Source organism: Glycine max, chromosome 13 (genome assembly GCF_000004515.6).
Source record: "Glycine max cultivar Williams 82 chromosome 13, Glycine_max_v4.0, whole genome shotgun sequence".
NCBI classification, from domain to species: domain Eukaryota; kingdom Viridiplantae; phylum Streptophyta; class Magnoliopsida; order Fabales; family Fabaceae; genus Glycine; species Glycine max.
Genome location: NC_038249.2, coordinates 15,015,955 through 15,031,347, shown reverse-complemented (window position 1 = coordinate 15,031,347; position 15,393 = coordinate 15,015,955). Strand labels below are relative to the sequence as shown.

The window sequence follows — 15,393 nt, the reverse complement described above, 5'->3', positions numbered from 1 at the left end:
ACAGTCGGAACCTCACACAAAAAATTTTCAAATATTAGGGACCAGATTCGAAAGGAAAATTTAGTAGAGACTAATGCCAAAAACAGATATATATCAAGGATCAAAAACATATTTATGCCTTTAAAAAATTACATCAAGATGATTTTTAATTGAACAATAAGTAAAAATCTTTACATCACTAATATATTAAAATTAAATTTTTGTAAATACATTTAACATGATTTAATTTTTAAATCAAGAACTAAATTATGAATAGCTACCAACTCTACATTGATCCAAGCAGTTTGATATCTTAAATAAGATCTTGAATTTATGTCTTATGCATAAAGAAAAAGCTAACTAAAAGAGGGAATGCTGCTAAAAATAAAGGCTCATGGTATAATTAGGCGTGAGCAAAACTAAAACATATATATATATATATATATATATATATATATATATATATATATATATATATATATATATATATATATATATATATTAGAAAAATGAATAGATACATGGATGAATATGAATAAATACATTGATGATATTTCACTATTGCTAAAGAATGTATTTTCATGGTGATGAGGCAGTTACCACAGCTATGGCATAATAATAAGAGAACACGGTGACATCAAACAGTTGCGTGCAGGCTCAGTTAGTGAGGTGTTCCTGGTCAAATCCAGGGGAAAAAATAACCTCAAAAAAGTGAGAAAAGACAAAGCCAAAAGCACGAAACCACCCCACACACACAACATAAGTTGTTATGCAAGCCACGGTTCTCTGAATCCGCAAAAGAAACCACTATTTAAGGAGTTATGTTTCTCACAACACAGTCTTTTCTAAACAACATCCTCACACACCCCTTTCTTTCTTTCTTCACTTCATTCCCCTTATCCTCTCTTCAGTTACACACATTCTCAGCAAAACTTTGTGAGGATTGTCTATTGCTACATGCTTATCTAATCTTGTTACAGGTTGGCTCTTTTGTTTCTTCTGGAGTTTAAAAATAAAACAAGGATAATCATAAACATAAACGTATCTGATGTTTGATGTGGGTCTGAGATCTTAAGTGTGTTAACAGATTCCCTTGTTTGAAAAGTGGTTGTTTTGTTGTCATAATCACAAATTGAAACCGATGGGTTTGTTTCTCATTTGTTTTTTGTTGATGCAACACAGGGCTTAAAAGTGTGTGATGCAAGCAATGGAGAACATTCATCAGAGGGAAATATTGGAAGAGCAAAGGTTTGAATTGCCACCAGGATTCAGGTTTCATCCAACAGATGAAGAACTCATCACTCACTACCTCTCACAGAAGGTTCTTGATAGCTGCTTCTGTGCCAGAGCCATTGGAGAGGCTGATTTGAACAAGTGTGAACCATGGGATTTGCCTTGTGAGTCTTTTTTCTTATGATCCTGTTTTGGTGTTCATTATTGTTATTTATGGTACCTTTTGATCAGAATTGTGGTTAAATGTAACATTTCATGGGTTTTGAATGAAGGGATGGCCAAAATGGGTGAAAAGGAGTGGTATTTTTTCTGTGTGAGGGACAGAAAATACCCAACTGGTCAAAGGACTAATAGGGCCACTGGTGTTGGCTACTGGAAGGCAACAGGCAAGGACAGAGAGATATATAAGGCAAAGGCACTGATTGGAATGAAGAAAACTCTTGTTTTCTACAAAGGAAGAGCTCCAAGTGGTGAAAAAACTAGCTGGGTCATGCATGAATACAGATTAGAAGATGAACATTCTGTGCACAATCCACCCAAAAAGGCCATGGTAAAGTTTGTTTTCTGTTTTCTGTTAGGGTTCTCTAATATTTGATACCATATACATTTATTTCTATTTTCGCTTTATATTTTTTATTTTTTTAATACACAAATCTTAAAAATACTTCACAAGAATCGAAAAAACAACGATTTTTGTGAAATATTTGTCTCAAAGTTATTATACAACAAATGTTGTACAAAAATCTCAGTGCCCGCCTATTAGTAGGGGATTTGGGTAGTCTTACAAGGTATCAGGTTCAAACCTCATTACGGTCATTTTACCCACACAAAAAAAGTTTAACAAAAAGTATTTAATTTTGTCTACTTTTTATTGTTTTTTCATTAATGTTTGTTCATATGGTTGTTTGTGTTGGTTTCCATTCAGAATGATTGGGCCATCTGCAGGATTTTTCAGAAGAGTAATGGTGGGAAGAAAATGCCAATTTCTGGGTTGGTGAGATTCAGCAATTTTGCAAAGGACATGCCTTCATTGATGGATTCTTCTCCATACAACGACAGTGAATCAAAACCTGTTTTGGGGGAGTCATCACAGCCAACATGCTTCTCTGATCCAAACCAAAGTGAGGACCAAAGGACACAAGATGAAAACATAGCGGATAGCTATGAAACTCTCATGTTGGCATCTTCATATTCTTCAAACCCCTCTGATATTTCCCCTGCCTCATGGACTTTTTCTAAATCTGCCCCTACCGTGTCCCACCAATCACTCCAAGTTGGGAATTCACACAGCTCAGATTACTTCATGCTTCATCAGGAACAGTCCATGTTGGGGATGTTGATTGAAAACCATGGAGCAAGTGCTGGCCAAAGAACTCAGAAAGCTCAGGATAGTAAAGGCTCTGATGCTGACATGTCCTCTGTGATGTACAACAACTATGAAATGTTCCAAAGATCATTTGGGAACCAGGAATATTCATCACCTTCCGTAGGACATGTGTATTCTAGTGGCCTATGGGGATTTTAAAGAAGGTTGAAGGATACACTATATGCAGATTAAAATTAGAGAAACTTTAGGGATTAAATGCTATTATACATGTAAATAAATTGCTCTTAAGCTAATGTTATCCTACAAAGTACAGGAAATGGATGTTACGGTTTTCCAAAGTTGTATGGCTTGACAGTTTTATATTATATTAGTAAATTTTTATAGTAGTACTTTATAGTAGTAGTAATTTTTTATGATAGTACTTTATAGTACTAAACTGTTATGTTTCTCAACCTACAATTTTTTCCAGGATAGTTATTTTCCGAGGTTAGTAAATAGTAATAGTAGGTTAGGACCAAAATCATGTTTCATTTCAAATTCAATTAGTTGAGCATTGAAACTTATTCGGTGACAGGAAATCTAGGATGCTCTGCTGGTAACAGGACCCTGATTTCCCCTAAAGAACTGAAATATTGACTAATTTGCAAAAGTAGCATATCAGGGCCCTTTGGTACTTGCATAGATGATTAGCAGAAACAAATGAAGGCCAGAGGAATACAACTCAAAAAGTCAGAGCCACAAAATTAGCAGTAAAAATACTAACTCCTTAAGGGAAATCCCATCTCAATATGTTTTTGAGTATTGTACCAAGTGTCTTAGTCTAGTACCTGGTGATTATAATAGATAGTACCTGGTGGCTGGTGGTGACTTAGGAGTTGATCCATGGAGAAAACTTAGATTCAGTTCCTTGGGTGTTTTTAACTTTTTCTTTTTCAATTAAAATTGAAATTTCACTTTCATAATCCTGATAATAAATATTTACGTTAAATATCACAACAGATTTTTAAGTAAAACTTCAATCCTGATCGAAGAACAACACTAAAATTTAAAGAATTACATATAAGTTTTATCATTTTTAGTTATTTTTCTGAGAGAAGAATTCAATATACATTCATACTGAATTTATAGTTTTTAAATAGTCTGACTCATCATGTTCTTGCTACTGTTTATCCGAGGATATTTTCAGGAGCTGGCTTCCAGCTTTCTATGATCCATTCCGTTTGTAGAAAGTCGTATTCAAGTTAAAAGAGTGAATGAATGTGATGTGTGGAGATGGGGAAAATGATGATTTGAGTTGTACAAAGACTCCAAATGTCTTTGTCCAAATATTGTTAAAATTGGACAAATTAATGTATCAACTAGGCGTTTATAATTTGGTAAGAAAATCATATTTATGTATACATCTAAGATTATCTCAATTTACTTTTTTTTTTATCTCTATTTTCTTTTTTTCTTTTTAAATTTAATCTCATTTTTAGTGTATTATATTTTAATATACTCTCTTATATTTTTGAAATGTATTATTTTAATATTTTTTTAATTTTCTGTTAAAAACGTTAATTTTTTTACTAACTTTTAAATTCTAAAATAATTAATATAATATAACGGCGACTATAAGTTTTTGTCGTTGCTTTGAGAATGACGAAATCCTTCATGGATATGAGTTTTCTTTTTCCAGATCTGCGCTGTTTTAAATATCTGAAATTGGTGAGATCGAGATTGTGCGTTGATTCGGGATTTGTAACTTGAACGTTGGTGGAGTCGAGGTCAGTTTCACTTTCTCCTTCTGCGGTGGCTCATTCTTGTTTGAGTAGCCGGTGCGTATGCCGCTGGTGGTGCTGCGAGAACACGTGCGCCGTCGGTGTTGGTAGTGGTGCAGAACACTGAGAGGCTGTTCGGCCAGGGCAAACTTGTCGTTGCAGGAGAAAAATCCCCGATTTCCAATTGTAGTTCCTGGATGGTGGTGGAATGGAAGAAAGAAGATTGGATAAGGTTATAATTTTTGTAGTGATTTTTAATTTTCAAAATAAAATAAAAATAGTCACAATTTTTAGCTACTATAAATAAATTATTTCAAAAAATTAAATAAAAAATCAAAACAATATATTTAAGAAACATAAAAAAATCAAAATAATATATTTAAAAAACATAAAAAAAGCTAGAATAAAATTTTTAAAATTTAATATATTAAAATAAAATAATTATAAAATATGATAGAACAAATGATATTAAGTCTTTTTTTATATAATAAATTATCTCAACCAACTAGGTTCTTCTTTTTTCTTTATATATATTTCTTTTTTTACACCCTAAAATTAGAGTTCATGAGGATAAATAATTATATGATAACCGATGAAAATTCCATTTCTAAAATATGTCTTTCTAGTAGTAAAATTTCTCATTAGTCTTTAAAAATTACAAATGTTAGATAATTCTTAAAAAGTAATAAAGTATGAATCGAGTTTGAGTTGAATATAATGGGTTAGTTTATTATAATATAGGGAATCAAAATTTAAATTTTTATAAAAAAATAAAATATTGATATTTAATATTCGATCATCTTACAAATAAAATTATATTCAAAAACAAGATTGTTGTAAAAAAAAGCACTCAGGTCAATTTTAGTAATTTTCAGGGAGTAAACTATTTCATGTGTCCCTATTTATAAGAAATAATTTGGAAAAAATAAATTGTTTTCATAAGATTTTATTTCAATTATGTTGTGCATTAATTGATTTTGAATTAAAATATCCTTATTTATTTTAATTTATAATTGAACGTTTCTGAATTGTCTCTTTCTTTCTTATAGAGATTAAAAAAAATGAATAAATTCTAATAATATTAAGGATAAATTTTAAAAAAATATTATAACTATTGACAAATTTAATACTAATATCTAAATTTAACCAACTTTTTTAATAATGCAAATACATTTTTACATCTTTAAACACTTGAGTGAATAGAAGGAAGGTAGCACATGCTACTTTGGTCTGACTAGTCCCTGTTCTCATCAGCCCGCAATTATCGAGTAGGCTAGTCTGCAATGGAAACAAGCTTCATTCTTTTTTTACTTGCAAAATGTCCACTTTGAATATTAACGATACAAATAAAAATAACTAAAAATTTTGAAAAATTTAAATCCTATTTTTTTTATTTTCCTATGATAGAGTGTTACTAATAATTGATTAGATTTCACAACAGGATAAATATATTAATAAATAAAATGCAAAATAAAAAAAATTAACGAAAGGTCCACAGGCCAATCCCATAGACATGCAGATCACACTTGTTAAACATGTAGCATAGGTGTGGATTGAGTTTAAAAAAATCATGTTTAAATGAGTAAATTGTATTAACATCTCCTGAAGTTTTGTTTATTTTTTTATATTGGTCTTTTTTCTTATCCTTATACTTACCTTCCTCATTTGAAAAACATTATACTAACACCTTTTGTACATTACATTAATCTCTCAATTGTTTGAAAGTATTACACCATATTATAAGAGACGGCTGTAAACATTAAAAAAAATCTAGGGATTGCGTATGATCTCAAAGAACCTCACAGAATGTTAGTGTATTTTACTATGTTTAAATAGGTTGCATATCCCGCTCATAGGATTAAATGAACCATTTGTATTTGTGGCCCATGTATATATATCTAGAGATGAATTTGAATGTTTATTCTAAAATAATAGAAAAATAAAAAGACATATTGTAACATTATGTTTTTATTAATTGATTGTTGAAGTGATTTAATTAAATTATAAGAAAAATTAAATTTAAATTAAGTGCTTAAATGAATTAATTAATTGATGAGTTAGTAATGTACATGTTGAGCATGTGTTCTATGTGTATAATGAGTTTTGGTGTGTTTGGGCTTAGAGGGATGAACTTTTTGATTTATGAGAGGGGTAGGAGTTCTTAGTAGAAGCCAAGGTCTAGAGAGAGAGACAGAAGCTAAAGTGTCACAAAAAATCTCATAAATTCTCATATTAAAAAATTTCTCAAAAAAAGCTCTTCATTTTCCATTCAATTCCTCGTCTCCAAGAAACCATTATTGGGGAAGCTTGTTGGATAATTGACCTCAATAACTTAAGAGGGGTGAATTAAGTTTTAAAATTTTCTGATTAACAACTTTTAGTCCCCTTTTAAATGATATATGATATGCTTAGAATGCAGAAGAAGAAGAAACAATCAATTTAATAATGTTCTTTTAAATGTACAAGACAAAGTAAACTGTAATAAAATAACCGAGATAAGGGATGAGGGAAATGCAAACTCGATTTTATACTGGTTCGACTACTTTCCGTGCCTATGTCCAGTCCTCAAACAACCCACTTGAGATTTTCACTATTTTTGTAAAACTCTTTTGTAACTTTTGAACTACTAAGGGATTTCTCTCCCTTGTGTTCAGGATTCTCACAATACAAGAGACAAACAGTCTCTTGACCACAACAATTCTTTTAAGAAAGTATAGAAGTTTTTCTCTCTTTTAGAAAGGATGATACAAGTTGAAGATCTCAGAAGAATACTCAATTGATTTGCAAGTGTCTGGCCAATGATTTATTTTTGAGAGAATAAGACAATAAGGTTCTGAAAAACTCTGAAGATTTTCATAAAAAAGTCACATATTTATAGGTCCTTAGTGACTTTTCAAAAAACTTTTGAAGAGATGTGACTTTTTAGAATATATTTCAAAAATTCTCTCATTGGTAATCGATTACACAGTTACACATTGAGGGGTCATGACTTTTCAATTTGAATTTCTAAAGTTTCATTACTGTTAATCGATTACAAGAAAGTGGTAATCGATTACATCATTTAAATTTCAAATTTCAAACTTCTTTTTGAAAAGCCTCTATAGTAATATGTCTCTTGTAATCGATTACAATGTCTGGTAATCGATTACACAATTACACATTGAGGGGTTATGACTTTTTAATTTGAATTTCTGAAGTTTCGTTACTAGTAATCGATTACAAGAAAGTGATAATCGATTACATCATTTAAATTTCAAATTTCAAACTTTTTTTTGAAAAGCCTCTGTGGTAATATGTCTTTGGTAATCGATTATAATGTTTGGTAATCGATTACCAATGGAAAAATACTTATTTTAGCAATGATAAAAATATTTTAAAACTTTTTGTAATAATTTGAAATCATGTTTTTGAGGCCAAACCTTTTCAACCAATAAGAGATTCTTTTAACAAAAATAAACTAAGTCTAATTTTTCTCTTGATCTTGTTTTCTTGATCTTGAATTTTGACTTGAAGTAATCTTGTGTTGCTTACTTCTTGGCATCATCAAAACCTTCATACACATACATTCACAAAGCCTAGAACTTTGGTGTTGTGCAAAAATGGATCTCTTTTCCTCCCTCTTTAATGTTTATTGGTTGTCCCTAGGTGAGGTAAATCCCTCTCTTCCTTTCTTTGTGTTCATTCTCGTTTTCCTTCATGAACACCCTTCAAAACTCTATGAAAGTGTTCATTTGCAAGATTTTAATGTGTTTTCTATTGGTTTTGGGGTTTGGGATGGTATGGATGATGTAGAAATGTAGTAGGAGTGAAGGAAATCTTTCATTTTGGACCCAAAGTCTCTCCCTTTATTCCTTTTCTTCATCCAAAAGCTAACTCATTGAGTTGATAGGTAAGGGAAGCTCACTTTCTTATTTTGGACCCTGGTCCTCCTCCCCGCTTGACATTTCCGCACCAAATCTGTGCTTTGCGCTCAACATCCCACCTCCATGATCAGCACCATCGTCACGACACTCAAGACCAAAAAGGAGTTGCGCGACCACCTCCAATCCAGTCCGCATTATGCACAACCCTTACCCTGGTGCGACTCAGAACCATGCGCACCAACCTCTTCATGAGAGAGGGGATATGAGATCAATGAATTTGGTTTGGTGGTGGTGGTTAGGGTTGTGCGGTGGTGGTTGGTGGTGGTGGTGATTGAGTTTTGTTGTGCAATGGTTGGTGGTGGTTTGGACTGTTGTTGGTGGTCATTGATGTCTCCGTAGGGCCATGGGGAAGTGAAGAATTTTCTACATCAGTTGTTGGTGGTGTTTTCTACATCGATTATAATAATAACCGATGTCAAAAAAGTTGAAAAAAAATTATCTCTCTCCCATCAGCATACACGTAGGCTCGGATTAGGTTTAGATTTTCCAAACCTAGGTCTGGGCCAAAAAATTGCATATTTAGATTTTGCAAGGACGAAAAACATACTCAAAATTTTATAGGGACGGATTTCAAACATTTTGATATTTATAGGAACGAAAAACATATTTTAGCCTTGATTAAAATGAGCTCCAGAGGTTGATTTTAGATTTTGGGCTGATTGTAATCGATTACATAGGTTTGTAATCAATTAATTCAAGCCCAAGGGTTGTTTTGTTTACCTTAGCTATGTCGTAATCGATTGCAATGAGTTGTAGTCAATTACAATGGCTAAAACTTGGCTATTGAGTCCGATTTTGGAAAAATGACCTTCATGAAAGTTGTAGCTTTGTATGTTAGATAACTAGTGACTTTGGTTTCACTTAAAAATATTGTGTATAACCCTAGAAATGTTTAAATTAGTAAACAATGGTCAAGTTTTCGGTAATAAGTAAAAGTTTCATATGGATTGTAATTTTAGACATAATATCCTTTTAAACTATGCTTTTGGGAAAACATAAAAGTTGGAGATAATCATCGTAGCTTTCAAATGAGACAATAACCAACTTGATTGAGTTAGTATATCTTTATTTATCATGTTGTCGAGAATATTATATTGGTGATGAGATAACTATGTTGATTGATGAATGTCTTGGGTTGTGTTGGTTGATTTCTTGACAATGATATGTGATGTGGTTGAGATGATGTTGTTTTATGATTAGAGTTGCTTTACATGAGATCATGAGATTCACATTCATATGAGATTTTGGTGAGTTGTTTACAAGAATTCAAGGTGTTGGAATGTCTTGTTATGTTTATTGAACTATAGGTGATTTCATGAGCATGATGAACATATGAATGGTGAACCTATGATATTATAACCTCTTATGGTATTGAGATTGATGAATGAATATGTGATGACGTATGATATTGATTTGAATGATCATAACATACATGCATTTATGAATGACATTTCATGTGAGTAAGCATGTAAGTTGCGGGTAGCCAATGGGCCTTCAACCTAGTATTTGAGGTTTTCGAGGTGGCTAATGCTGAATAGGCCTATAGAATGGATGGGTGGATGAATACCTAGATAAATTAAAGTATTTGCAAGCATTATCAAGCTAAGTCATTATACACGCTCATCCATTTTCAATAAAATCATACTCCTATGTAGGGTTAATTCGAGTCTCTCCGAATGATTAGATCATATAGTATAACTATATTTAGGGATGCACTTGGGTTAATCGCTCGAAGGTGAAATCTTCCGAGAGTAAAGAGTTAGCATGACATAACATGATAATAGACATGTGTACTGATATTTGGGACTTGAGAATGATGTGTTACTTGATGAGTTGTATAATTACGTTGATATTGGAAATGTGAAGGATTTTCTATGTATCTTGAGAAATGGTGATCTTATGTTGTTTTCTTTTAAAATGAGTTTATCCTTATATTTTCTGTTGAACTATTATGATTATGTCATTTGGTACAGAAGTCGATTACGATGTAACTTCTGAGGAGCACGTCACTTAGGGTTAAGGTGGACATGGTGATGAACTTAGGGGAGATCCACCCTTGAGTCATTTATTTATGTTTTGTCTTAATAGAGACTAACTTAGGGTTTAGATATGATTTTGGATTTATGTTCTATTTATTCCCTTAGTGGAACCCTTGAGATTTTTTATGATTTTTTGGTGATGAAGTGCCTTAAGACATACGCACCTTTATGTTTTATGTCTTGATGACCTTTTATGGGTGAGGTTTATTTGACATGCTTATATCCACGAAAAAAATTTATACATATTTTTGTTAATTTAAACTAATTCACGAGTTTTGTAAGGAGTAAAAGTAAATCTTTTCATATTAAAATCTTGGTGTTTCATTTAATGGCATTTGGGATCGTTACACACATCATTTTATGAAAATATAATAATGTATATCATAAATAATTTTTAAATGAAATGACCTAAATTTAGTAGATAAAAGGTGTATCCTTTATATAATTCGTATGAAGTAAAATCTAGAGGACCGTGAAACCGCTGAGGAAGTTTGGAAAAAAAAATTATATGCCAAACCAAATAATATTAGCAATCATATATTTATCCTTCTTCTAAAATATATCTGTCCAAGTTGTGTTTGCATTCAAAATCTGAATTCTGAACTTTTCCCCATAGAGAAACAATTAACGAATGTTTTTGTAAGAACTGTATGGGGATGACCCTTTACTAACCCTCTCAAAATTTTTTTCTTTCTTTTTTATGGCGGCCATTTCATTTTAGGATTACATTGTCGATGTGTGAGATACTGAACCTAATTAAATTCAGATACATGCATATGCCTTAACTAGCTAAGCTTCGACAATAATTCGTAAGGATAAAGTGCTTCCAAGCTTATCTTTGTTTACCCCCAAGCCACTCCTTAAAAAGAAAATAATCCAATTAGTTTCCTTATATAGTATATATGAAATTGGCCTTTGTTTCCTTTTCATATATTGTAAAAGATGCACCGTATTGAACTGTGTTAATGTCTTAAATCAATATGTGACACCTTTGTTATCTTTACTAGTTATATATGGTTTCTCTTTGCATGCTCAATTGCCACACATTACCAGGTGGCTATCGTTTTAGACTTTTGTAGCAAGTCTTAGAAATTAAGTCACGCATGATGACAAGAAATATATATTTTTATTGCTGCTATCTCACATATTAATCACATGCTGAAGTTATATTGTTTACTGGTGGTGAGTTCCATTAAAATGCCGGGTAACATTCTTTTGAGAATGGGTTTTTCAGTTTGGTGAATGTGCCGGTTATACGTTTATACTACAGCGAACATTTATTTATGAAAGGAGAGCATTATTTGTCTTCTATTCAAAGCAAGAGGAATTTCGTGCATAGTAAGTCGTACGGTTTGTATTTTATTATAATATATCATTATTAAATTAATTAATCTGACTTCAAAAACATTCAAAACAAAAAATTTGGAAATAATTCAATTATTTTCTATTACATTGTTTTCATCTCCTAAAACAAGGACGATGAAATTAGATAGAGTGTAGAGAAATAAAATAAATAAAATACTTTTCTTATTTAAATGGTTTGGACAAAGAAAAAGGAGTGAAATTTGTATTAGTACGTTAACGTTCCACCAAAACTCCAAAATTATTTCCTTCTTCAAGAAACATAAAACGAATTCATGTTTGGATTTGATGGTTTGGGAGCAATAGAAATGAAAAAGAGTGGAACACAAAAGATTATTATGTGACTTTCACTTTTTTGTTGGAAGAGGAATGAAAGACAGAAGTTGAAAAATTCCGTAGACCCACTATTAAAGAAATCATTCCTCATTTGTCATGAAGAAGAGATGATTTGTGAGTGTGGACATCTTTCTCCTTTTATTTTTCTATTAATAAAATCAATCTATAAATCTAATTTTAAAAAATAAAAATTTTGTGTATTAAGAAAAAATTAATAGAGAAAAGTTGTATTTTTCGTAATTTGTATAAAAATATGTTTCATATAAGTTATTTATTTTTATGTTTTTCCTCTCATCCAAATAAGTAAAGAGAAATTCATCTATTTCTTTTCTCTACATTTCACTCTTAATCCAAACAAATTTGAAATCGGGTGGAAACTAAATAGTTGGTGGTATTCTGTTTTTTAATTTTTTAAAAATCAAATAATTTTTGTGTTACATAAAAATTAAAAAATTATTTAATGTTAAAATTAATTGGGAAAAAAGTTTATACTTTTTGGAATCAATCTTATCTTTTTATTTGTATAAAATTTTTTATAATTTTTTTATTTCATTTTGCTTTTTTTCTAATCATAAATGAAATGAAGATAATTTCATCATTTTATGTCCGTCCAATTAACATGACCTTTTTGCTTTATTTTTTTTTTTCATTACTTTCAACCTTTCCTATGGAATTGTTAACTGTGTGGGGACAATTCTAACATCGTCTTTAACCGCCAGTAATATTTTTGAGTGGCCGTTTAAACCGTCAAAATACCTTATCGTTGATAAAATCCAGTCATGGTGCGGTGTTTCTTTTATTTCACTCCTCTCTAATTCATTACTCGTCCATAAAGTATTAGAAATGGCAATGGTAGTATCATTTTTTATACTATTTAAAACAAAAATATTAATTAATATCTATATAAATAACTACAAAGCAAACCACTATTTTAGTCTCAAAAGTATATATAGTGTCACATTAGCCTTTGAAACTAATCAAATTTCAAATAAGCCCCGCAAACTACAATCCGTTAATCACATTAGTTGAAAATTCAAAAAATATGTGATTTAAATCATAATATTAACATATATTTAGAAACTAAAATAATAGTAATTAGTTAAGTTTAAAAACGTAAATGAAATCATTAAAAAAAATTAGAGATATATTAGCAATTTTTTTAGTTTGGGAGCATTTAAGACCAAAATAATATAGTATACTCATAGCTTTTTACATTTGTAATTTACTTATTGAGTAACTTTTTTTTTTGCTTAAATACAATTTGTTTTCGTATTTTATCAAATCCGTAATTTTAGTCATCTTATTTTAATATATAAACATGCAATTTTCCTATTTGAAAAAATTTATAATTTTGGTTCAATACTTGGTTTTGTTTATTTTTTTTTCTTACATCTTAATTAATTAAATCATTTTTAAATAATACCATAATGAATATGTTAAGTTCAGGATTCAATTAAACCAAAATAAAAAATATAAAACAGAAAAAATTAAAGGTTAAACCAAAATTGTAAACTTTCAAAAATAAAGAAATTAAATATTGTTATTTTAAAATAAAGTGATCAAAATTGTAGATTGAGAAAAATAGGAAAACTAAAATTATGTTTAAATCCTTTTTTTGTTGGTACCCGTTGAATACCTAAATAACTATATCTAGACATATTAATTATTTGAATATGATTTATTGTAATGTGTTTCTATGATAACATTAAATAATATTAATATTAATAATAATAATAATTTCAACGTGAAAAATTAATCAAAAGTACAGTATGTAAACTTAATTGAAATAATTCAAAAGTTGGATAATCCAATTCCTAATTCTCACATATTAAAAATAGAATTATTTAAATTAATTAAAAAAGCTGATTAAAAATCTTTCAAATTCTAATATTATCCAAGTATGGATAGAGAAGGATACTATAATACGCAGGAGCATTTTCTAGCCCTATTTTTCACACCAATATGGTGATCACAGGAAATTGCAATAGAATATTTAGGGAGATTTAAACATACAACACACAACTTCTGTATTTTTAAAGAATGAATGTATACACACACTCTTTTAGTCAGGTATTATATAGCTTTAATTAACGGTTACAAACTATATTTGTAGCAACTGTTTTGTTTTTTTAATCAGCAAAATAGATATATTGATGGTGGTATAAGGGGTACCACAACCCATATACATAAACAGAAAAGATTACAAAGTATCCCCGGGTTAGTATGCACAACCTTGTCGAAACCCATTCCAAGATTAAACAACAACTAACCAAAACCAAGGCAGTATACAATATGCAGTAAGAGTAATTAAGTGCTGATCCTGTAAAGATTTAATTACTTAAAATACCTTATGCAATGGATGAAAAGTGAAATGACCAAAGCAAGATAAAAAAAATAAGGATGAATTTTCAAAGTTTAATCATGCAAGTGCTCAAACTAAGAATTATTTCATTTTTACAACTTGAAGATATATTCAACAAATTTAAAGACAATAAGTGAAAGAGTACAATTAGCCAAAGAGTTTATACTCAAGATGTAACTGTGGTCTATAGTGCATTTGAATGGATTATATAGATTTTGGGCTAAAAAACTAAGGTCTATTCTCTAATTTTCCATTACTAGAAAAATCAAAATTAGAGGGGATCAAATCCGTCACAAAATAAATAAAAATTCATCACAAAATGTGTTTGTGATGGATTGTGTGATGAACTAATTAAATGTTCTCACAAATTTCGGTGTCACAAACACTTCTTTGAGGGAACTTTTTCCTATCATTTATTCCTTCACATCATTTATAATATCTGTCACAATTTATGAAAATAAATGAATTACTTTCTTAATGAATTTCTTTTGCTAAATGTGATGGACACAAATCCCTCACATTGTGAAGGATTGTTGTCGTCACAAATAGGAACAAGTGATCAGTTCGTCACAACTTTTCCTTCTCTATTTCTGACGAATGTGGCATCCTTTCAAATTGTGGAAAATTGTTTCTGTCACATAATTCATTTCGCACATATACTCCTCCCCTATTTGTGACGAATGTATTATCTTGTGAAGAATTTATTCTCTCAGAAATTAAGTTGTAAGTATTTTTCTTTAATTCTGATTCATCTACCCCAACCTCTGACTAGACGAATCCTATGTGTACAATGTGACAATAAGTAACCATTTTTCTATGCGAAATCCTAAATAATAAGAATAAATTAAAATAAAATATAACAAATAAGCAAGCTATATAGAATTAAAAGTTTTACTTAACATCTCATAATTAATTTCTAGTAGTAGATATATTAACATTCAAAGTTTTCTTAAACATTGAAAGTCTCAAAATACTTATTCTTAAAATACCTTTTTAAAGTCTCAAAATACCTATTGAAATTCTCATAATTTCTAACATAACTAGAATGTATAATAAATTTCTAAACATCTAA

General features: G+C 30.2%; 1 protein-coding gene across 1 annotated transcript; it reads left to right on the top strand.

The window, feature by feature from the left end:
* The first annotated feature begins 757 nt into the window (after positions 1-757).
* LOC100781383 (NAC domain-containing protein 100) lies at positions 758-2,919 on the top strand. The gene is made up of 4 exons (XM_003543807.5): positions 758-959; positions 1,162-1,376; positions 1,485-1,762; positions 2,138-2,919. The coding sequence occupies exons 2-4, from the start codon at positions 1,178-1,180 to the stop codon at positions 2,735-2,737; spliced, it is 1,077 nt and encodes a 358-aa protein (XP_003543855.1). The 5' UTR covers positions 758-959; positions 1,162-1,177; the 3' UTR covers positions 2,738-2,919.
* The last annotated feature ends 12,474 nt before the right edge of the window (positions 2,920-15,393 follow it).